Genomic DNA, 22355 nt, shown 5'->3' with positions numbered 1-22355 from the left:
CTCCATGTAGCGCGTTGCTTTTTTTTCTTGGATATTATTTTCTAATACGAGGTGGTAATTACACATCCACCTACCGGGAGAACAAACTTACGTTTTGATACAGTATAATCGCCCTCCCACACCTACCAGTGAATTACTATTATTACGGTTGGCAAGAAATGTTTTACAACAACAACGTCTTATCGTCCCAACTGAAAGCTTGCCGGAGGACTTAGTGGATGGCTGTGAAGGAAGAAATTGGTCCATCGGGAATGCAGCAAAGTTGTAAGAGTGAATTGTGAGCACTGCTACATACAACCAGAGGGGCTCGATTAGATCGATAAATAATTCATGCATATTCAATTGCACGAAGTTGCGGTTATTTCGAGTCCTGGGAGGGGTTCATCGATACAACTGTAGGAAGGGAGCCACCAGCAAGGACGAACAACTGGTAGATGCATCGCTACAAGGTTCCACAGCCGGATGAGGTGAGCAAACGCATGTTAGCTTTTGATATCGTTTCATGAAAACAAGATATGGATGACCCTGCTTGGTTCCGGTCGCGATTTGTTTTTGACGATAAGGGAACAAGATTTGGCACCACGTGAGCAGGCACTGAGTGTGCAAAACTTGCATCTTTCGAGGTGAATACCGTTCTGAATCATATTCCGGACACAATGTTTTTTGGAGGAAGATTCCAGAAGCGTTTTAGTTTAAACAAAAATAATTGTATTCGAGATTACTTACTTTATTTATCCCTTCTGGCCTACTTCTCAGCTAAATGTACTACGAGATCGTCTACAGTTATTAACAGAAAGCAATGAGTCAATTATTAATATGAATTTTGAGTTTCGTTCCGTTATTTTTTGTTACTATTAACATAGCTAGAAAGTACTTTTTAATTATGATTCGAGGTTTACGGCTAATCAGTTGAGTAGAAGTTTTGACAACTACAATAAAAAAACAACTAAACATTACATATACTTTGCAATTGGATTACATGGACAATTTGATGTGAAATTTGCGAAAAAGTTAAACGTCTTCTCGGTGAGAATCCAACTCACGACTCCTTGTTCACTAGATACGGTGCGTTACCCCTACACCACGAGAGGATTCATGGACGCAGAAATAAACCAGAATTCGATATCAACTCAATAATCACATGTTCCTAGTTCAAGAAAATAGCGTTTGCTAAGACGTTAAGTGATTTAGCTTAGTTTTATGAACATTTAAAAAAATGTGAACTCACTGCTCAAGAACATAACAGTTCAAGGCATTAAACCCTGTGAAGAAATTATTGGATCATTTAGCCTGGTTACATCAAGGTATGCCTTCAAAATTATTCGGATACCGTCTGTATCTAAACAAATAATGATGTTAGTTTTCTGTAGCTTTGGTATGCAATAACTGACACTGATTAATAATGTTAGAAGATTTTGTAGTTTGCGGTTATTAACCGATAGTCTGCAGACGTGTTTAACGAGATTTGGGGTTCCAGGGGGTTTTCAAACGATTCCAGTCAGACCTTAAATACTTTGAGTACCTTTTATACATCACTAAAAACCACTAGGAATTCCACATGAAACTGCCGAGGAACTGCTAATAAGCTTCAAAATGAATTGAATCATATTGAACTCATAGGAAGTCTTTAAGAAGTCATTGAAACATGTTTTTTTATAGTAGGGTACCAAAAAACTTCAAAAACCTGGCCTGCTGTGTGTTGGCACGGTGTGTGACTCACGTTAAGCGTGCTTAACCACTAAACAACTTTCCCTACTGCCCCTGTGCCTCGATCTCCCCCGGAACTACATCAGGCAACTTCATCGGGGGAGGGCTGTGCTCATGCACTTCGTCAGTCTCAGCCTCTAGCTGTTCTGCTAGTTCGCTGTTGGAGCTTTACGTCGTCAAACGCTGCTCACAACGACATTTCTATGGTGCCTCTATGACTACTTGTTTTGCACAATTGGCGGTTTAAGATCACACCGGGGCTTTGGACAGGTTTCTGTGCGACGACGCATACTTCCCGTCAGAGCCCTGTTGAACTTCTACTGGACACTCATGTGCACTTCGTTGCTCTACGACGACTCGTTCTTCGCTGCTGCTGTTCGAGCTCTACTGGTTGACAAGCTGGATGCCGAGGTCGGTCCAGCGATTCCGGTTGGAGGCTGGCTTCCGATTCACTAGCGTTTCGACGACTCAAGCCGGTGATACGCTACGTACTACTCAGAATAGTCCCCGGCGGTGGATCTATCCTACTCCAACAAAGATTTCCCCGACGGCGGAAGATCTCTCAAACCGATGCTGTCCGGGCAGCTGCCGAGGATGGTCCTGCGATTCCGGTGGTGGGAAGCTTCCGGTTCACAGGCGCCCCGACGATCATTTATCGGTGCAACAACGTGATCTACTCAACTAGTCCCTGGCGGTAGACTTAGCCTACTCCGAAGCTGGCCGGGCAGATGCCGAGGTCGGTCCTGCGATTCCGGTGGAGGGAAACTTCCGGTTCACAGGCGCTCCAACGACCTTTTGCCGGTGCTCTTTCCCGAATTACTATTCTACTCCGATTGCGACCCGGAGCTCTCTGGCCTTCATGCCATCTCCTTTGCAGCAACGACATAATCGTCGTTATTCCCCTGTTCATCGCATTTCAAGTGCTTTCATGCGGTTTCTGGTATCATCTCGCTTCGTATATCCCTAAACCGAGGGCAGTCGAATATAACATGCTCCGGGGTCTCCTCGATATGTGGACAGGCCGGACTGTGTGGAGACTCTACGTGCCCGAATCTGTGCTGATATTTCCGGAAGCTTCCATGGCCTGACGAAAACTGAGCCAAAAAGAAGTTAATTTCTCCATGTTTTCTCGACGTCCACACCGACACGTTAGGAATTAGTAAGTGCGTCCACCTCCCATTCTCCGAGTTATTCCACTCCAGCTGTCACATCGTCATTGTATTCATTTTGATGGCATTCCTCGCATTCATTGTGTCCCTTTGGTGGTAGCATGCGATGTCCTCAGCCAGAGTGATACAGATGAGGATCATTCTGGCGATAACGCACACACACTGCCTCCGACGATATACTGCGTTAGGCACTCGCCACCCATATAGTCATGAGCCGGAATGTACCTGCCAGCTTCTCGTTTGGTTCCCATCGCTGCAGCCCAAGCCAGGACTCCGTACCTCAGTATGGACGATGATACGGTCGCCAGAAGACGCCTCGTACTGCTTCTTGGTCCTCCAATGTTGGGCATGCTCCTAGCTACAGTGTTAGCTGCTTTCACTGCCTTTTCGCAGGCATAGTCTACGTGGCTGTTGAAGTTTAGCCTGTCGTCGACCATTACTCCAAGGTGCTTTAGAGAGCGCTTAGATGAGATTGCGTGTCCTCCGACGTTGATCTCGAGCTGCTGAACCGTCTTGCACTTGCTGACCAGCACCACCAATGGCAGCTTGACTCCAGACATCCACGATTCAATGGCGTCTAGCGATTCCGCCGTCAGAATCTCCACCTCCTCCGCAGTTTCGCCAGCTATCGTAAGAACGACGTCATCTGCGAACCCGACGATCTCGGATCCATTCGGCAGTGTCAAGGTAGCACTCTATCATACATCATATTCCATAGTGTTGGGCCAAGTATGGATCCCTGTGGAACTCCCGCCGTGACTTCAATTGACATCCGTCCCTGGTTTGTGCCGTAAACCAGTACCCGATTCTGAAAGAAATTTTGCAGAACTTTACACAGATATTCTGTGTAGGGATGCTGCGATAGCCTCCCAACTGGCACTGTTGAACGCGTTCTTGACGTCTATTGTTACCACTGCGCAGTATCGATTGCCTCTCCTCTTCTGCTTGGACGCTTTCTGCGCGCAAGCGATGAATGCACGAATAGCATCCACCGTCGAAGTCTTTTTCTAGAAGTTTGCCAAGAGTATCAAGCATATTGGTCTATACGAAGCAGGATCTCCTGGCGGTTTTCCCGGTTTCGGCAGCAACACCAGCTTCTGCACCTCCCATCTGTCTGGAAATCAGCCTTCCGCTAGACACTTCGGCAACGCTGTCCTACATATGTCTGGGAACGTTAAAACTGATGCCCTTAGCTCTACGTCAAGAATATTATCAGGACCGGGAGCTTTATTCAGCTTCAATCCTTTGGCAACCGTTATCAGCTTGGCGTTCGAAACTTGGAAACCGGAAATTTCTTCGTCTACGTCTGGGTACGATGTGGGCGGCCACGCGGTTGTAGCATGCGTAGGAAGGAGACCGTCCACTATCGCCTTCAGTTTGTCTGGGCACATTTCAGCTGGGGTAACTGGGCCCTTGATCTTCGCCATCATTACTCTAAAGGCGCTGCCTCAAAGATTTGCGTCAGCTTTCCGGCACAACTTCTTGTAGCAGTTTGTTTTACTCGTCGCTATCTTCCGTTTGAACGCAGATCTGGCCAGTCGGTAGGTCACTTTACGCTCTTCCATGCTGGCAGGACGCCGCCGATTCCTTGGCTCCTATTTTCTCGGCATGGTTGCGTCACACACTCTCGCCAACGCTTCCGTTAGCTCTCCTGCATCCATGTTTTAAGTGTCGCTTACTGCTCGGAATGCTTCGACAAAAAGATCATTATCGAAATGCTTCGTTTTCCACTTGCGTTCTCCACTCCTTCTATGCCATACTGTACAACTTCTCTGGCTAACGCAGTAATGGATCGCTTGATGCTCACTGATTCTTCGCTAACTCTTCATTTTATATTGATGATCAGCGACGGACTGCAAAAGGTCACGTCGATGATGGATTCCCTACCGTCTTTGCGAAATGTGCTAGTGAGACCGTCGATGCACAGCTTTACGTCGAGCTTCACTGAAGCTTCCAGCTAACTGTATCCTCTCGCGTTGGTCAGTCTACTACCCCACTCCACGGCTCAAGCATTGAAGTCTCCTCCGATGATTACCGGCGTTCCACCGATCAGCTTGTCGGTTAGCACATCCAACATCTGGGTATACTGCTTCAGTGTCCACCTCGGGGGGGTTGTAATAGCTACACACGAAGATTCCGTTAATTTTAACGATCACAAAACCTACTACTTCTTGGACAGAGAATCGGCCCATTACTTGGATTGCCGTCGCCTCTGCTCTGACTGCTACCCAATTGCCGTTATCGGGAGGAACCCTGCAATGATCGCAATGTCCCACTTTGATTCCGTGATCGACTGCCACAGCAGTTGTTGTGTGGCGTCGCAATGATTGAGGTTCACTTGCGTTATCTGCCTTCTGATATTTGGGGCATTTGAAGCCACCCGTCGTATGGGCGTTACCATCCTCCACCTTACACAGCATGCACCTAGGTGTCTTCAGACAGTCCCTGCCAACGTGGCCTTTTTCCACATTTCCAACAGTGTTCGGACCTGCCCGGGCCTTTGCGTTTTAATTTCCGGTGACCGAAATCCATGCATCTGAAGCATCTCTCCACCAAGTTTGTCTCCCGAGGGATCAGTTTCAGCGGGCAGACCGATCATCCCACCTTGACCTTACCAGCCTCGACGAGTTTTTTGGCTGCTGCGACAGGTAATCGGATCGTCGCTATTTGCATACCCCGTACCTTCTTCCAGGTTGCATTGAGACAAAAGTGAACCCCTCACGTCGTCTTCTGTTGTGATCTCGTCAAGCTCTCTACATTCGATCACTGCCTCCTGGGATAAGGCTCTCACACTTGCCTGGTTGCCCAGCGACTTCGCGACAAGCTCCCGGCAGGCCGAACTCTTGATCGACTGATCTTTTTTGATCACCTCTTACGAGGTGACCGTCGCTTATTTTTCTTCTTCGGTTCCTTTCTCTTTTTATTCTTCTCCTTACTGCGTGATGCGTTCTTCTCCTTCTGGCTTTTCACGGTGCACGATTCACTGCCGTTATTCTGCTCGCCGACGCACTCATTGTCGCTTCGCTGCTTTTTGGAATCTTCCTGCTCTCCTGGTGTATCCCTCGTTCTTTTCTCCGAGTGAGTGGTAGGATTACTTCTCGGCGTTTCCTTGAAACGGCTGTTGCATTCACCGAAGTCAATGTCTTTTCGGCTTCCGCTCTAATCCGCAATTCCTTCTGTCCGCGTTCTGCTACTGTAACGGCGAACTTGATGCTCGTGACCAGCTACTTGACGAACTCATAGAGTTCATTGACCTTCATCTTTACTTCCGACAACTCCGACTTCTCATGCTGCCGTCTGGTCGTCTTGAACGGTGCTACTCCCCGACTTTGGTGTGAAAACTTGACTCAGGACGCTGCATCCCGCTGGCTCACTTGGTGTGTTGCATCTGCTAATGCTGGTTGCTACCCTCTGTGGTGTCACTGGCGATCTCTGCATCTTTCCGCTCCTGACGAATACTATCGCGTCTTGGTTTCCTCCTCTAGATAATTTGCTCCATACGATTGGGTCCCCCTTTCGGGCCGCTATCTCTACTCGTTGTATATAGTCGCCTTTCGTGATCCTATGGTTGTCTATGCAAGCAGGGAGGCCATGCTAGGGTTGACACAATCCTTCATCGGGGCTGTGTTCAGAGCCGGATCGGCGTAAGTCAGGAATGTTACTCTGCCAGCCCACGACTGTTAGTCGACGCATGTTAGCACGTTTTTAAAGAGGCCGTTTGTATCATAGCCGGGATGATGCTTCAACCAAAGAGGTACCAAAGTCCACAACGCGTGTAAAAAGGCAGCGCTCAAAGGTTGGCAGCAGAAATGGGATAATTCCACTAAAGGTAGATCGGCTCATACACTCTCCACACTATTATGGGTCACTCAAGGAACCATCTCACATTCAAATTGATCGTTTTTCTTGAAAAAGCGTCAACTTCTTTATTTTTTTTTCACTATCCGATCATTGAAGGTCTATTCTTTCGTTTTAACCACATATATATTCATATTCTTTTCAAAACTTGTTCGGAAAAGCTCAAAAGAACCAAGGTAACCAAAACCACTATTATGGGTCAAAATCAAGTTCGTAACAATTATGGGTCAATCTGTCACATATAATGGGTCACTCTTATAAGAATTAAATGATGAAACTCCTGAAACTCTTACAACGCATTTCTTTTTATTTTGAATAAAGAAACAGGCTTTTGAACAAATGTCCGCATTGAAGAGATACTCTCATTAACAAACAGACATAACAATTAGGTTAAATATTAAAGAACCCCGCATAATCACAGTAAAATATACAGTTTCTTCAATAATTATGTAGATTGAAAACGAACAAATTTATAAGACACAGACATTTGAACAAAACAACCGCATTGAAGAGAATGTGGTCATAGACAAACAGACATAACTCTCTGATCAGCATCAGTGAAACCCATTTAATCACAACAAAAGAAGCAATTTCATTAATAAGTAGGTATGTAATTTAAAAAGAATCAAAAACAAAAACGTTTATTTTCCGAATTCAGTCTCATACATTTTTAACAATCAGCTGTCTGCTTCCTTGTAAGTTAAATCTTTTCTCTTTTCACAATGATATGTTTTAATGAAAAATCAATTTTACTTCAATTTAGCCCGATTTAGGCATCAATGTCCTCTTTTTCTTCTTCTGCCGAGGAGGGTTGTTTTCCTTTTCTTGCTGTTGTTTTTCCTTCTGTAACTTTTTCTCATCTCTTTTCTTCTTTCTGATGCTTTGTTCTTCCTCCTTCTGAATTCGAGCCAGTTTCCGCTTTTCAATCCTTGCTACTTTTGCTTCCTCTTCTTGTTTTCGTTCTTCGTCCTTTTTATCATACCATTTTCGCCATCTATTGCTGGTTGCGACTGATGGTACATGTTCCTTTCTCCTCTGTTTGTCATTTCCATTTCGCTCGTTGACCTTTGGCCAAATGAAAATTCCTTCAAACGGATCATTTGATGCAGCTTCTTCATCTTGGCTCATGTCGTCATTGGGTTGAACAGGTTGTGGATCGTTTATTTCATCTAAAAAAAGAAAAGGTTGTATAAAACGACTAGACCTTTGAGAAAACTGTCAATTGGCTTACCTTCTACAGCATTTTGTTGCACAATAGGTGTGCAAGAGCCATCCTCTCCAATCGTTAACTCCAGAGTAATACTTTGAAATTGCTGAAGAGGTTCTGTGAACATCAAACCTTCAGACTTATCCTTCAGAGACTTCCAGTAGTTGAAGAGTCCCAACTCATCTAGTGAGCCATACCAATAATCGTTTTTCCAGTCCATTGTGAATCTTGTTAGTTGATCCTCGCTGAGGCCCTTTTCAAAGTAATACAGTTGGACCTTGAATGCATCCTGGTCATCCTCCGGTTCAACACTATCCGATGAATTCTCTGCCTCCTGTTGTGCATCGCTCTCAGTGTTTTCCGTAAGAACTTTATTTGCATTTGCAGGCAGTCTACTGAAATCAACTTCATTTACATCCCAAGGAGAAAGACCACACATTTTGAACGCTTTTTTCAAACACTCCTTCGAGTTCGAAAAATTGTCCAGTGAAGTCTTCAGGAGTGAACAGAAATTGACCTTGGTTACTTTAGCGTCACTGCGTCCCAAAAGATGCTGTCGTAGAACTTTATTCCAAATTTGTTTGAATGGACCAAAAAACTGTCTATCCAATGGCTGCAGGATACGCGTAGAGTTGGGATAGAGTGCAATCAACATTATTTCGTGTGCTGTACAGAACTCAGTAAGTTCAATACTGATGTGACTTTTATGTCCATCCACAAACACAACAACGGGAAATTTAATGTGATTATCCAACAGCCATTTATAAAAATCGTTTGTCATGTATTCAAAAAAAGTCTTTGACGTCTGCCAACCTTCATCAGAAACGCCTACAGACCAGCCATTCGGTGTATTTTCAACGATTTCGCGGGTTACTCTTTTTCCCGGATACAGGATCATTGGTGGTGTAAGCGTTCCCTCAGCATTGCTTCCAAAAAGGACAGTGTAATTGTCTTTACTTGAATTGTTGTGGACGAAGTACGAGTTTTCGACATTTGGTCCACAAATCGCGTTGAAGTCCTGCGGAACAAGTTTAAAGCCCGATTCGTCGAAGTTGTAAATTCTTTCCGGCTCGTCAAAGATCGATAAATCAATGCCGTCCTCTTGCAGGGTTTCTTCCACCTCTAGAAACCAGTGACGGATTTGCTGCTCCGTAACGACCGCCCCGGCTTTTGAGAGTTTTGTGACGCGTTTTTTCCTCAAGTCCGGGTGTCTCTCCAAGAAACAACGGGTCCAGTTTCTGCCTATTGGATGTTGTTAAACGAAACACATTTATGTTTGTTATTCAATTAGCTATATTCAACTTACATGGAAAAGTACTGGGGATATTTCTCGTCTTCCGGATTTTTTCTGCATAATCGCTTACAGTGCTGAGTATATCCGACTCACTCAATGGAAATCCAGCTCTTGACATGTAGAGAACCCATGTCTTAATTCGAGCTTCTTCTTCCGCTGTCAAAACTGTTCCAGGACCAGGTTTTTGACCTTTCGGAGGCGTTCGAATGTAACGTTGGACAGTTGAAAACGGAACATGAAACATCTTAGCTGCTCTTCGCATTTTTCCGGTCTTTCGTGCTTCCTCAATAGCTCGTTCCAAATCCTCCGGATGGTACTGCTTCCGAGGGGAAGATTTGCGCTTGGAACCACTAGAAAAATCGTAGTCGACAATCACATTTTAGCATGAAATATGCAGGGTGAAGTTGCACATCATGAGTGACCCATAATAGTGAAAAACTATGTGTTTCATGGCAGTAAAATGGGTCACTTATGTTTTGCTTGAAATTTCGGAAATCTCGCGATAATCATTCGAATTTCTTTATGAAGAATGTGAATCATACCTGTTTTTCGATGTTGAAGCCATTTTTCAGCCGTGAATAAGATAGTTTCACTCTTTAGAGACTAACAAATCTAGAGCACAAACTTTAGAATGTTTACAAATCCAGCATTACTTTGACAGATGAATGGGCGTCTAGCGGCAATCGATTAAAAACGCGCTTATTTCGGTGTTGAAGCATGCGTGTGACGTATTCAATGCTACATAATAAATTTGTTTACGTATGAAACATAATTATATTGATAAATAGTTTATAATATAATAGCTTTTGACGATTAAAGTTAATAGTGACTAATAATAGTGTGTGACCCATAATAGTGTGATGAGTGTACCAAATATGTCAGATTTGTACGAAAGAAACCATGGGAAAATGAACATGCTGCTATAATGAGCCATTATTTACTTGGCGGTGTTAGTAGTTGCTCGATGTACAGAAAATGTACAGAAAATCGATCGAAAATAAATTGAACAGCCCTCAAACGGTGCCATTTGATAAGAAGTATTAACCTTGTTAAGGGAAATCTACCGTTCAATGGAATTGCTCATCAATGAAATTGACCAGTCCATAATCGAAATAGTCGAATGCTGTTAACCAATGTCTGAAATAATAACCAGCAAAACTAATATCGAGCATTGCATTATGCTCCCCCATCCCGTGCAATATTCATTTCTCCCAAACAGTTCGATTCCGTCGCAAGCAAAAAAGCACTCCAACGAATCAAACCTACACATGTCGCCGATAATAATCACGAAACCAAATCAGGTGTGTAATTTGCGAGCCGGTCAGGGTCCTCGATCCCAAGCGGGCCGTAAACACTCTCAATCCTCATTCACATAACCGGACGAGCGAGCAAGCGAACGAACGAACGCGGTTTGTGTCCTCATCGGAATACCACCCTTCACATTCACCCACCCAAATACCTCTTGCCTCCGGAAAGCCATCCCCGTCCGTCTGATGATCGATTTGACAACGCTGCACATTCGGTTTTCGGCACAAGGAGCATAACAATAGCTGCGATCCGAACTGCGTTCGTAACAAAGCCTTGGCGAGGAAACCTCTCTTTCCCATACACACCCAGCCACTGCACAGTGTGCTATTCTGGGAGAAAAATTGAACGCAATTCAACCGGTGATCGAAAGGTTTATGAAAAATACTGAACCAAAAAATGACGTGGAATCCAGTGCTGTAATCATTGTCAGCGTCCCTTTTTGACAGAATTCCCCTATTCAAAAAAAAAAAAGTTGGATAAAATTGGCGGATCAAAAAAAAATATGAATACTACCGGGATGTTTTCGATCTAAACTACAGTATCGGTCAAAAAAATGCACATACAGGGTGATTACTAATTCCTGTCAGTAAAGTAAATGATCGTAGATAAGAGATGTATGTATGAATTTTAATTTCCAGTGTACATCCTGTTTTGCACATCTATAAAATTTGTTTTGACAAAGTAAATATTATTTTTTTTTTTTCATTTACCTTAGTTTTTAGTCATATGTGTAGTTTTAAAGGCATTGCACCTGGCACGATGTTTTTCACAGATATGTATTTTTGACTGAACTCCGCTGAAAAAATTGCCTGATTGGAACAGCATTTTACCACAATATTTTAGACTTACTAGGGAATAGCATAATGCTAATATGAAAAATTTTAGCGAAAAAAATATGCCTTTTTTGGTTAAAATATATGGTTCTGAATAACGTGCGTGTTAACTGTAATGCATCTGAAACAACGCATGTGGCTGGAAATTGAGGTAAAAAATTAAATATGTTATCTATGTAAAGCGAAGACAAATGTTATAGATGTCCAAAACTGGATATGGACTGGTAATTAAAATTCATACAACCATGTTTTTTCTATGATTACTTATTTTACTGACAGGATATAGTAATCACCCTGTAAGCTGCTTTCCCATACAAAATGTTTACCGTTTCTCAACCTATTCGTTTCAATTTTTCTGCCGCGACCTATAAACTTCTTCAACTTTCAAAAAAAAATATGCCCCAAGACAAAAAGTGTTCAAGTTATGTGTCAAATCAACTTGGTATCTTCAGCACGTTTATTCATTAGGTGATAAGGAATAAATACGCTGAAGACATCCACGCTTTTTTCCAAATTCAATCTATAACTTTTAAATCAATCATTTCCACACATTTGTTTTAATCGTGTGGTGCTTCAGCAGGAACTCCAAGCAGAACTTCCGAAGAAACTTCTCGAAGAACTTCAAGAGGAAATCCTAAGCAGCTCCCGAATGAATTCCAGAAATTTCCGGAGGAACTCCTATAGGAACTACCATAAGAACTGTCAGTGGAAATTCTGCATTTTTCCAAAAACTTTCGGATGAACTCCTAGCAAAACTTCTACGAGGAGCTCCCGGGAAATTCTCGAGGGAACAATCAAGAAAACTTACGAAAAAGGAACTCCTAGACGAACTACCCAAAGAAATACTGAAGAAACTTCCAGAAGAACTTCAGAACTGACGAAACTTTTGGAGTAACCCCCATAGGATCTTCAGGATAAACTTGTGGAAGATATCCTAGAGAAATTTCCAGATGAACTATAAGAAAACCTTCAGGAAGATCTACAAGGGGAATTTCTGAAAGAACTCCTAGTGCAACGTCCAGAGAAAGTTCCAGGGAAACTTCTATGGAGGCATCTGGACAATCTTCGAAAAGAAATTTTCGGAGGCATTCTAAGTGGAATTTTCGGAGAAAATTTTGGCAGAACTCCTAGAAGTATTCTAAGGGGAACTTCTAGGGGAACTCCTAGTGGAATTTTTAGATAATCTTCTAATGAAACATCCGGAGTAACTCCTAAATAAACTTCTAGAGGATCTTTCGAAGGAACTTGTAGAAAACTTGCGGATGAACGTTTAGGGAAACTTACAAGAGAAATTCTAGAGGAACTCCAGAAGTAGGGAAACTTCAAGAGGAACTCCAAAGGTAGGGAAACTTCTAAAGGAACTTCAGAACAGGAGAAATTGCTGAAGCTACTCCTAGCAAAACACCAGGAAGGAACGTTTTAGGGAACTTCTAAAGAAACTCCTAGTGGACCTTCCTTTAGGAACTCCTGGTAACCAGTCCAGAGTTACTCCTAGGGATGAAACTTCCGGAAGAACTTCATGGAGAATTTACGAAGGAACTCCTGGGTAACTTCCAGAGTTATTCATTGAACAAATTAGCGGAATTTCCAAAGAATCTTCTACAAAAACTTCTGCAGGTATTCCCAGAAGATCGTCAATGGGAACTACTAGGGAAACTTCAAAAAGAACTCCTAGAGGAGCTTCTGGGGGAATTCCTAGAAGAACTCTTGGAGGAATTCCTAGAATAATTTCCGGAGACACGCCTAAAAGAGCTTCCGAAGAAACTTTCAGGAGAAATCCTTAAGAAGTTCCCGGAAGAATTCGTACAGGTATGAGAGGAATTTCCTAAGAGGCTTTTATAAGAACTTCTGGAGGAAATCGTAGGAAAACTTCCGGAATAATTTCTAAAGAAGCTTCCGGAGGAATTCCTAGAGGATTTTCCGGAAGATACCTGGAAAACTTTCAGGATAAATTCAACAGCAACTTCCAAAAGAATTCTCTTGATGAAACTCAAGTAGAACTTTCGTAAGATCACCTAGAGGAACTTCCAGAGGAACTCCACGTGAAACTTCCGGAAGAAATCCGAGGAACTTTCAAAAGAACTTCTAGAGAAGCTTTTTGAGAAATTCCTAGAGAATTTAGCAGGTGAACTGCTACAGAAACTAACGGAGGAACTCCTACAGGAACTTTCGAACGAACTTTCTGAGGAACTGCTACAAGAACTTCCGAAGGAACTCCTACAGGAACTTCCAGAGGGATTACTAGCACTGCCCATAACTGCATATTTGTAACATTCGACAAAAGTAGGCATTGAGCAAATGGAATACCAAGTGTGCATTTCTTGGCAGTATGGGAGGAAACTAAAATTTCTAGAAATTACCAGGAACTCAAAAGAGTTTATTTGAGGCTGATATTTTGTATAACTCATAACGCATACTAGGTGTATTGTCAGAAAATAATTTTGATAGAAATTTCATTGCTATCACACTACGAGGCCCATTCATAATCTCAATGTGACTGTTATGCGGTTATAATTACCAATGTGACAAAACAACTTGGTATTTTTTTCGAATTTTCTAGAACAATTTCACAGATTTCAGTAAGTTAATCGAAAGTATTTATCATTTTATGACTCTCCATGGTATTAACTCCATTTTGTCATAAATGTCGAATGTGACTGTTTTGCAGTTATGGGCAGAGCAGAACTTCCGGAAAAAAATCCTAGAGAAACTTACCGAAAAATTCAACAGAAACTTGCGAAGACCGCCTAGACAAACTTCAGGAAAAACTCCAAGAGAAACTTCCAAAAGAACTTTTATTGGAACTTCTGGAGGAAATTTTAGAGGATCCTTTCGAAGGAAGTCCTAAATAAACTTCCAGACAAATAAAAGACAAATTCAGGGAAAACTCCTAGACAAATTTTTATTGGAATCTCTAATGGAACTTTTAGAAAATCTTATGAAAGAAATTCTAGAGGAACTTACAAAAAACTTCAAGAGGAACTTACCGAGGATATTTAAGAGCAATTTTCAGGATAAATGCCTGAGAAATTTTTAGAATAACTTCTAGAGGACTTGCTAGAGGAGTTTTCCGGTAAATTCCAGTTGAGGTTTCGAAATAAATTTGACAACATCTTCCAGAAGAATTCTCTAGATGAAAACCTAGGGAGAACTTCCGGAATACCACCTAGAGGAATTTCCGGAGAAACTATTAGTGAAACTTCCAGAAGTAATCCGAGGAACTTTCGGAAGAACTTTTACAAGAACTCATGGCGGAGTTTCTAGAGAAATTTTCTAGTCAACTGCTACAGGAACGCAGGAACGTCGAAAAACTTAAGGAAGAACTCCTTCTGGTACTTTTGGAAGAACTCCTACAGCAAATTCTAGAGGAACCTCTACAAGAACTTCCGAAGGAACTCTTACAGTAACTTCCGGAGGAACTCCTAGCGAAACTTCTTGTAAAAATCCTACAGAAACTTAAAAAAAAAATTCAAGACAAGCTTCCAAAAACCTGCTAGAGGAACTTCAGAAAAAACTTCTAGAAAAACTTACGGAAGAATTCTATGAGGAACTTCCGAAGGAACTTCTAATGGAGTTCCGGAAGAAATTTTAGTAGACCCCATGCAATAAATTCTAGAGGAACTTACGAAAAACTTTTATTATAACTTGAGAGCTTTAAAAAGGAACTTCCATAAAAAAATCTTCGTTTCCAATGTTGACCGAAATAAAAAAAAAGTAGGATGAAACGTTAAACTTCCAAATCGCAAGTCATTAAGGCTGATACAAATATTAATTATCTTTTATGTCCGCGACCATTGGAGAGGTACGAGGGGGGGGGGGGTAAAAAATAATTAAGGAACAAAAAAATTAAAAATTAAAAAAAGTTGATTCTAGATTTTTTTATTTTATTGTAAGAAATTTCTCGTAAGTCGCGTTAGGCGTTCTTCTTCGGTCGTCCCCTGGGACGACGTTCAACCGGATTCTTTGAAATTTTTGAAACAAAGCTCTTCTTGTTGAAGCAATCTTGACACAGTAACGTTTTGCCATCGATAATGATACTGCTGGTGTTGAGGCATTCAGCGCACAGTTTAACGTATCCTTTCAGCAACGGTCCTGCTTGATAATAGTGGAGCGTGACAGCATCATGGCATGTAATTTTGGGATTCTGGTAAACATCTGGAAATTCATCCAAGGTAGACCCGCACACGTATAGCTTATCTTCAAAGTATCGGTCCAACGCCAACAGATCTGGTTTGTCAAGAGCATACTGAGTGTAAAGCAACCGAGGGAACTGACATTCTGTACAAAATACAATTTTCCTTGCACGTGTATGGGCCAGCGGGAAATTTGCCTTTGGGAGCTCAGATATACCGATGGTTCGACTTGCAGTTTTGCTAGGAACGTCCATATCATTCGGTTCATTCCCATGAACAGTGAAGAAACTAGAATATTTATCTCCGATCCGCTCTGGAGTCGGCAACCAAAAGATTCGATCGAAAGTCTCTTCGTCCAACCGCACACCGCAATGCGACGAGCAGTTAACATCTTTGCACTTTTTCACTTGCATGGTGTAAGTTGTGCAACGCACGTGGTTTTCGAAAAAATCTTTGAAAGATTGCACACGTGAAACATCAGCCTTAGTTAGGTTGCCATTCATGTTAATCTGGGACCAAGTGTCGGAAATTTTACGTTTCAGCTCTGATATTTCTTCTTCGGAAGCTGGTTCCTTAACTTCGACAGATTCCAAAGCAAGCTTACGATAATTTACGTTAGGATGCTTGCTCTCAGCATCCCTCCATTGCTTTTTCGATAGCAAGGAACGTACTTTTGCTTCGTCTTTACCTAGATGATTTCTTGCCAGAGAAACACCCATCAGAGCAATATTTGCCGTGCTCATGAACCGCTCGGCTGGATTGATCACGGAAAAGTTAGGTGGGGTACGCACAGCGCACAAAAAATTTAGGTCTAACTTAAGGAACACAACGATGTAGCTTAAAATTACTTGAATGGAGGTCACATTGTGATCTGGACCACCATCGGTACCGATGAACATCATTGGTCGGTCAGCTTCGTCCTCTTCAAGATGTTTGATTAACTCAGCAGCATGCCGGAAAGCATTCGACGCCTGGAAAATCGCATCTTTGAGAATGATGATGGGTTTTCATCTATACCATGAGTCGGATAGGTCACATGGTGGGATGAGTCGTAGTGAAACAGAAGGTACAATGTGTTGAGGGATGTTGTCATGGTCCATTGCATTAAGACCACGTTGGTCCAATCCCGCCATCAGTACAGGTCGCTGACGACGCGTTGCACTGACAGGAGCTCCTTCGTAACCTACGGGTATTGAAGCTTTATCATCCAAGAAGAAAACCAAGGCATGATCGTGGAATAATGCTAGAAGAAAACAATCGTATTTTACATTTTACAATTCTAGAAATAAATTAAAAAATGCTTGCATACCTGCCATCTGCTTCAGATATTGAAATTGTTTTGCACCGTAGTGCTGGTCGACATGGGACTTATGCAACGTTCGTTTCTGAAGGCCAAACTTCACATCGAAACGGCCGTAGTACCTCTTGGCAACATGAGATCTGCTATTCCTAGGCGTGAACTGGATTCGAAAATATTCGTATGATGGAACGAAATTCTCATCCGATTCCGGAAATAGTGCCTCCATCTTCGCTTCGCATTTGGACATGAGATCTTTCAGCGACACACACAACGGAGAAATCCAAGACGTTTCTCCATGACGACGTTCTTCAGCCACTGTATAATCATTCTCAGCTAGTACAGCCTCAGCTGCTTTCCAAAAATGTGCAAATTTCTCCGCTGCTTGTGCCTGTTTCTCGAGTTCCACCGCTTCCGCAATACTGTAACCTTCATCCAAAAGTAGCTGCAACCCGTCTCGTGTACCCTGTGGTACATCCGGCGAATCATCATCTATAATTTAAGAAGCCCGGAACCCAGATAGCCGTAGCGGTAAACGCGCAGCTATTCAGCATGACCATGCTGAGGGTCGTGGGTTCGAATCCCGCTGGTCGAGGATCTTTTCGTAAAGGAAATTTTCTCGATTCCCATTGCATAGAGTATCTTCGTACCTGCCACACGATATACACATGCAAAAATGGTCATTCGGTAAAGAAAGCTCTCAGTTAATAACTGTGGAAGTGGTCATAAGAATCTCTGAGAAGCAGGCTAAGTCTGAGAAGCAGGCTATGTCCCAGTTGGGACGTAACGCCAGAAAGAAGAAGAATTTAAGAAGCCATCAATATAAATTGTATTTTAAGGAAAAGTTAGTACTCACCTTGCATGAAAGCAGTCAACTCCCGTACTTTTTGCGGTGTCCAGTCAACGAATCTGCCAAAAACGTCGGAAATGTGCATTGCTTTGTCTTTTTGCACACGATCATCGATAGTATTCTCAATACTAGCTATAACTTTAGCCATAGCTGTCTCATCCTCCGGTGTGGATTTCCATACGAATGTCGCCATTGGTTTAAATGAGCGGTACATTTGGACAGGAAAACCGAATTCCATCATAGAAATATAGTTGTACTTTGCTCTTCGTTCAGTAGGAGCGTAGAAGATCACATTCAGCTCAGTAAACGGAGGCAACGATTGTAATTTCTCTTCAATATCTTTGTAGAGCACTTGAGCTAACTATTTACGCTTAGAATTAGCTGGGATTGTCTTGAGAGAACGATTTTCTCGCTCAGTATTAAAATGTTTACCTTGCAAATTGTCTTCAGCACGGTTTATGTGCCCCACGTATTCCGCCAGGGAGCTTCTCAAGGAGTATAAATCCTGTAGCACCGATTTCCATCCTTCCGTAAGAATCTCCAATTTGCTGCAATGTTCAATCAGTTCACTTTTCTTCATTCGTGGCAACGTCTTCTTTCGTTGATTGTTGGAGCACAACTTTCGGAAAGTTTCCTTGTCTTCACAAGTGAAGTTCAGATTCTGCGGCAAGCTGGATACACCCGGAGCAGAAGAAAATTTTTCCCATTGTCCATCCAGGTACCATAAGGCAGAAGTTAGAGTTGACATGAAATATTCCATATCAGCCTTTTGGAATGAACGGAATCCCAATTTCTTATTCTCCAGGTAGCATACAACCCTGTTGTATAGTTCATCCCTTCCGTCGTTTTCCAGCCGCTTTTCTGGAAGTTTAAGAGCTGCTGCGCTGGTCATCAGGCGATCAAAGGCGTTAGGCAAAGGCTTTTTCTCGGCTTGGATCTCCGATTTCAGTAGGCACAATATTTTCGTACAGGAACCAAGTGCAACAATAGCATCACTTATCCGGGTGTCTGGGGCAATTTCAAACAAATCTTCCCTAGCCAGCGATTTAGTTCCGGTGTATACACAGTCGATAACATCCGGAACAATTACCATGGATAGCACTGCTTGTTGCACACATGATACAAATGTATCGTCGGCTGCTGCTATAACAATTGATTGTAAAATCAACTTGCCATCCCTCTCAACTCTAATCGCTAGAGGAATTTTCGCATCCTGTAGGAAAAATTATAGTTTTCTATTGAATATAACAATGCACTGTTAGGATCATTCTTACCATTTGGAAGTACAACAATAGCTGGAAATCTCGTAGATTTTAAAGATAATTTCACTGAAAAACGAATTGAGTTCAACACGCGTATTGAATATTTGTAAACACTTTTTACGTTTGACAGCTAGTTTGTTGTCGTCATGAGTGTGTATGCAGTGTGAGTGTGTTTTGCGCGGCGAGTGAAAATGACACTGAAACGATAAATATTTCATGGGCTGCGTTCTAGATATCGTTCCGTACGTTTGATAGGGTTCAAAATTAATAAAAATCTGATGTGGTTCAAAATAAGAACAAAAAAAAATTTTTTTCTCCCCCTCAATATTTTCAACTTTTTGAAGGGGGGGTGACATAAAAGAAAATTAATATTTGTATCAGCCTAACTGTTACCGAAAAATACCAATAAATTGGAATCGATGAAGTAAACGGTGTTCAAAACCACAGCAAGATAAAAATATCTTGAGAGACTTTCGGAAGCTCTTCTAGAGGATCTTTTGGAGGAGCTTTCAGGGGAATTTTCGAGTAAACTGCTACAGGAACGTCCAAAGGAACTCCTGCAATAATCAACAGAGGAACTCCTACTTGAACTTTTGAAGGAACTCCTACAGGATCTTTCGGAGAAACTCCTAAAGATCTTCCAGAGGAACTCCTAAGGTACTCCTACAGGAAATTCTGGAGAAACTCCTAAAGATCTTCCGGACGAACTCAAACATGAACTACAGGAATTTCCAGACGAGCTCATACAGAAGGAACTCCTGCAGAAACTGCCGAAGGAGTTTCTGTAAGAAATTCCGGAGGAATTCCGAAGGAACTTCTACAGAAATTTCCGGAGGAACTCCTACAGGAACTCCAGAAGAACTTCTTCAGGAACTTCCGGAGGTTATCCTACAGGAATTTCCGGAAGAACTTCTAAGGAACTTCTACAGGAACTTTCAGACAATCTCGTACAGTAACCTCCGGAGGAACTCCTAGCGGAACTTATAGAGGAACTTCCCGAGGAACGCCTTCAGGACTTTCGGAGAGGAATCCTACAGGAACTTCCGGAAGAATTACTAAGGAACTTCCGGAGGAACTCCTACAGGAACTGCCTGAGGAACTCCTAAGGCACTTGTAATGGAACTTCCGCACGAACTCCTACAGGAACTGCCGAAAGAACTCCTAGCGGTACGGAAAAATCCAATAGAAATTTTCGAAGACCTCCTAGCGGAACTTCAGGAAAAACTTCCAAAAGAAGTTTTAGAGGAACTTCCGGAAGAGCTCATACAGGAACTTATGAAAGAAATTCTAAAGAAACTTACGAAACAATCTCTAGAGGTACTTTTAAACAGGACTTGCAGGACAACTAAAGAAATTTCCAGCAAATATTGGGGGAGATTACAGGAAACATTCTACAGTAACTTTCTGGAGAACTCTCTAGATGAGATTCTAGGAGATCTTCTGAAAGATAACCTAAAGGAACTTCCGGAGAAACTATTAGTAAGATTCCCAGTAGAAATCCGAGGAACATTCGGAAGAACTTCTACTGGCACTTATGGAGGAGTTTGTAGAGGAATTTTTGAGTGAACTGCTACATGAACGTCCAGAGCAACTCCTGATATAACTTACGGAGGAACTCCTACTAGAACTTTTGGAGGAACTCCTATAGGAACATCCGGAGGAACTTTTTCAGTGACTTCCAGACGAACTCATACAGGAATTTCCGTAAGGACTTTTACAGGAACTTCCGAAGGAATTTCTACAGGAACTTCCTGAGGAACTCCTAGCGGAACTTCCGTTAAAATCCTAGAGAAACTTACAGAAAACTTCAAGGCCTCCAAGCGGAACTTTAGGTAAAACTTCCTAAGGAACATTAAGAGGAACTTCCGGGAGAACTCATAGAGGAACTTCCAAAGGATCTGCTAATAGTATTTCCAGAGAATCCACAAATCTTACGGAAAAAATTCTAAAGGAGCTTACGAAAAGCCCCTAGAGGAACTTCCAAGAGAAATACTTGATAAACTAGCAGAACTTCTAGAGAGCAAATTCTCCTAGAGGAATTTCCGGAAAATTTCGGAGAGAGTTTCAGGATAATTTCTACAGTAACTTGCAGTAGAACTGTGTAGATAATCACCTACAGGAAATTTTAGTGAAAATATTGGTGAAACTTCTGGAAAAAATATTGGTGAAACATCCAAAAATAATCGAAGAACTTTTGGAAGATCTTCTACAGAAACTCATTGAGGAGCCTCTAGAGCAATTCCTTGAGAAATTTTAGGGTAAACTGCTACAGGAACTCTTGCGTTAACTTCCGGAGGAACTCTTACTGGAACTTCTACAGGAAATTTCGAAGGAACTTCTGCAATAACTTTCGGGTGAACTCTTAAAGGAACTACCGGAGAAACTTCTGGGAAAACTCCTGGAGAAACCTCCGAAGAACTTCTAGAAAGACTTCAGGAAAAACCAGTACTTTAGGACTTCTAAGAGAACTTTGAAGGGTCTTCCGAAAAAAAATCTAAAGCAACTTTAAGAAAAACTACAAGTGTCCGGAGAAACTTATACAGGTGCTTCTGGAGGACTTTACGGAGAAACTTCCGAAGGAGCTCTTTAAAAACTTCCGGTGGAACTCTTAGCTGAACAACCAAAGAAGCTCCTGGGATAGTTTTCGGAGAAATTCCCAGTGGGATTTCGGAGCAATCCCAGAATAAACTCTCGGAGGAATTGCAGATAAAATTTTCGAAAACAATTCCAAAGGAAACGCTGAACGAATTTCCGCAGACAGAGGGAGACGTAAATCGATGACATCAGCTGTCAAACAATATCACCATAATATGCAGTGTGAACAGGTTTCGTTATATCATGATACAACTCCGTAATCTGAATGAGGCATTACATCGAGTAAGGGAAAATCGAGTTACATAGAATCGAGTAAAATTCCTAGAGAAACTTCCCAAGCATCATTGAGAGGAACTTCCACGAGTATAACTGATAGATTTCGCCACCTCCAAGAATATGACCATTCGTAGCACCAATTTCCAGCACAAACGGGAGGTCGGTACACCTGGAGATCATCGCAGCAGACAGAATCGCGAATCGACCACGTGGCGATGTACGGTACCGACGCCCGCCTTGGTACAGTCTAGAGCGACTGGAACAACCCGATGTCGCCAATGCGAACGCGCATCATCTTAAGGCAGCGTTGCCGAATTAGAGCGAGCTTGATAGGGCTCCTCTTGAGGACTACTGGAGGACCGTCAGAGCAGCCTTTAACGACGTTGCCGAAAGCGTTGTTGAATACGTGCAACTGAGCTCAAGAAACACGAGGAGTGCCGGGAAGTTTTGGAGGAGAAGAATGCAGCGCGGGCTGCAATGCTGCAGCATAGTACGCGGTAGAACGTGGAACGATACAAACTGAAGCGAAAACAACAAACCCGCCTATTCAAGGATATAAAGCGCCG

General features: G+C 42.4%; 3 protein-coding genes across 3 annotated transcripts in view; 1 reads left to right on the top strand and 2 right to left on the bottom strand.

Annotated features, from left to right (window-relative positions):
- The window catches only part of LOC5574311 (protein gustavus), a 756279-nt gene that overhangs the window by 654042 nt on the left and 79882 nt on the right, over positions 1–22355 (top strand). The window lies entirely within an intron of this gene.
- On the bottom strand, positions 6847–8485 carry LOC110676612 (DNA ligase 1-like). Its single transcript, XM_021845169.1, has 2 exons — positions 7966–8485; positions 6847–7903 (listed from the first exon to the last, which is right to left on the bottom strand). Exons 1-2 carry the CDS (start codon positions 8378–8380, stop codon positions 7494–7496), a joined length of 825 nt encoding a protein of 274 aa, XP_021700861.1. The 5' UTR covers positions 8381–8485; the 3' UTR covers positions 6847–7493.
- LOC110675179 lies at positions 8464–10099 on the bottom strand. Its single transcript, XM_021839574.1, has 3 exons — positions 9248–10099; positions 8533–9183; positions 8464–8477 (listed from the first exon to the last, which is right to left on the bottom strand). The coding sequence occupies exons 1-3, from the start codon at positions 9495–9497 to the stop codon at positions 8464–8466; spliced, it is 915 nt and encodes a 304-aa protein (XP_021695266.1). The 5' UTR covers positions 9498–10099.

The sequence above is a fragment of the Aedes aegypti genome, chromosome 2 (genome assembly GCF_002204515.2).
Source record: "Aedes aegypti strain LVP_AGWG chromosome 2, AaegL5.0 Primary Assembly, whole genome shotgun sequence".
NCBI lineage: Eukaryota > Metazoa > Arthropoda > Insecta > Diptera > Culicidae > Aedes > Aedes aegypti.
The sequence above is the reverse complement of the archived record's forward strand: the minus strand, read 5'-3'. Positions and strand labels throughout refer to the sequence as shown.

What these genes read in the sequence shown, in the direction of transcription:
- LOC110676612 (XM_021845169.1), bottom strand. Translation starts at nt 8,380, where the DNA reads ATGTGTGGTCTTTCTCCTTGGGATGTAAATGAAGTTGATTTCAGTAGA. An exon ending in GCAACAAAATGCTGTAGAAG is followed by an intron (nt 7,904 to 7,965) that starts GTAAGCCAATTG and finishes TTCTTTTTTTAG; the next exon opens with ATGAAATAAACGATCCACAA.
- LOC110675179 (XM_021839574.1), bottom strand. Translation starts at nt 9,497, where the DNA reads ATGCGAAGAGCAGCTAAGATGTTTCATGTTCCGTTTTCAACTGTCCAA. An exon ending in TATCCCCAGTACTTTTCCAT is followed by an intron (nt 9,184 to 9,247) that starts GTAAGTTGAATA and finishes AACATCCAATAG; the next exon opens with GCAGAAACTGGACCCGTTGT.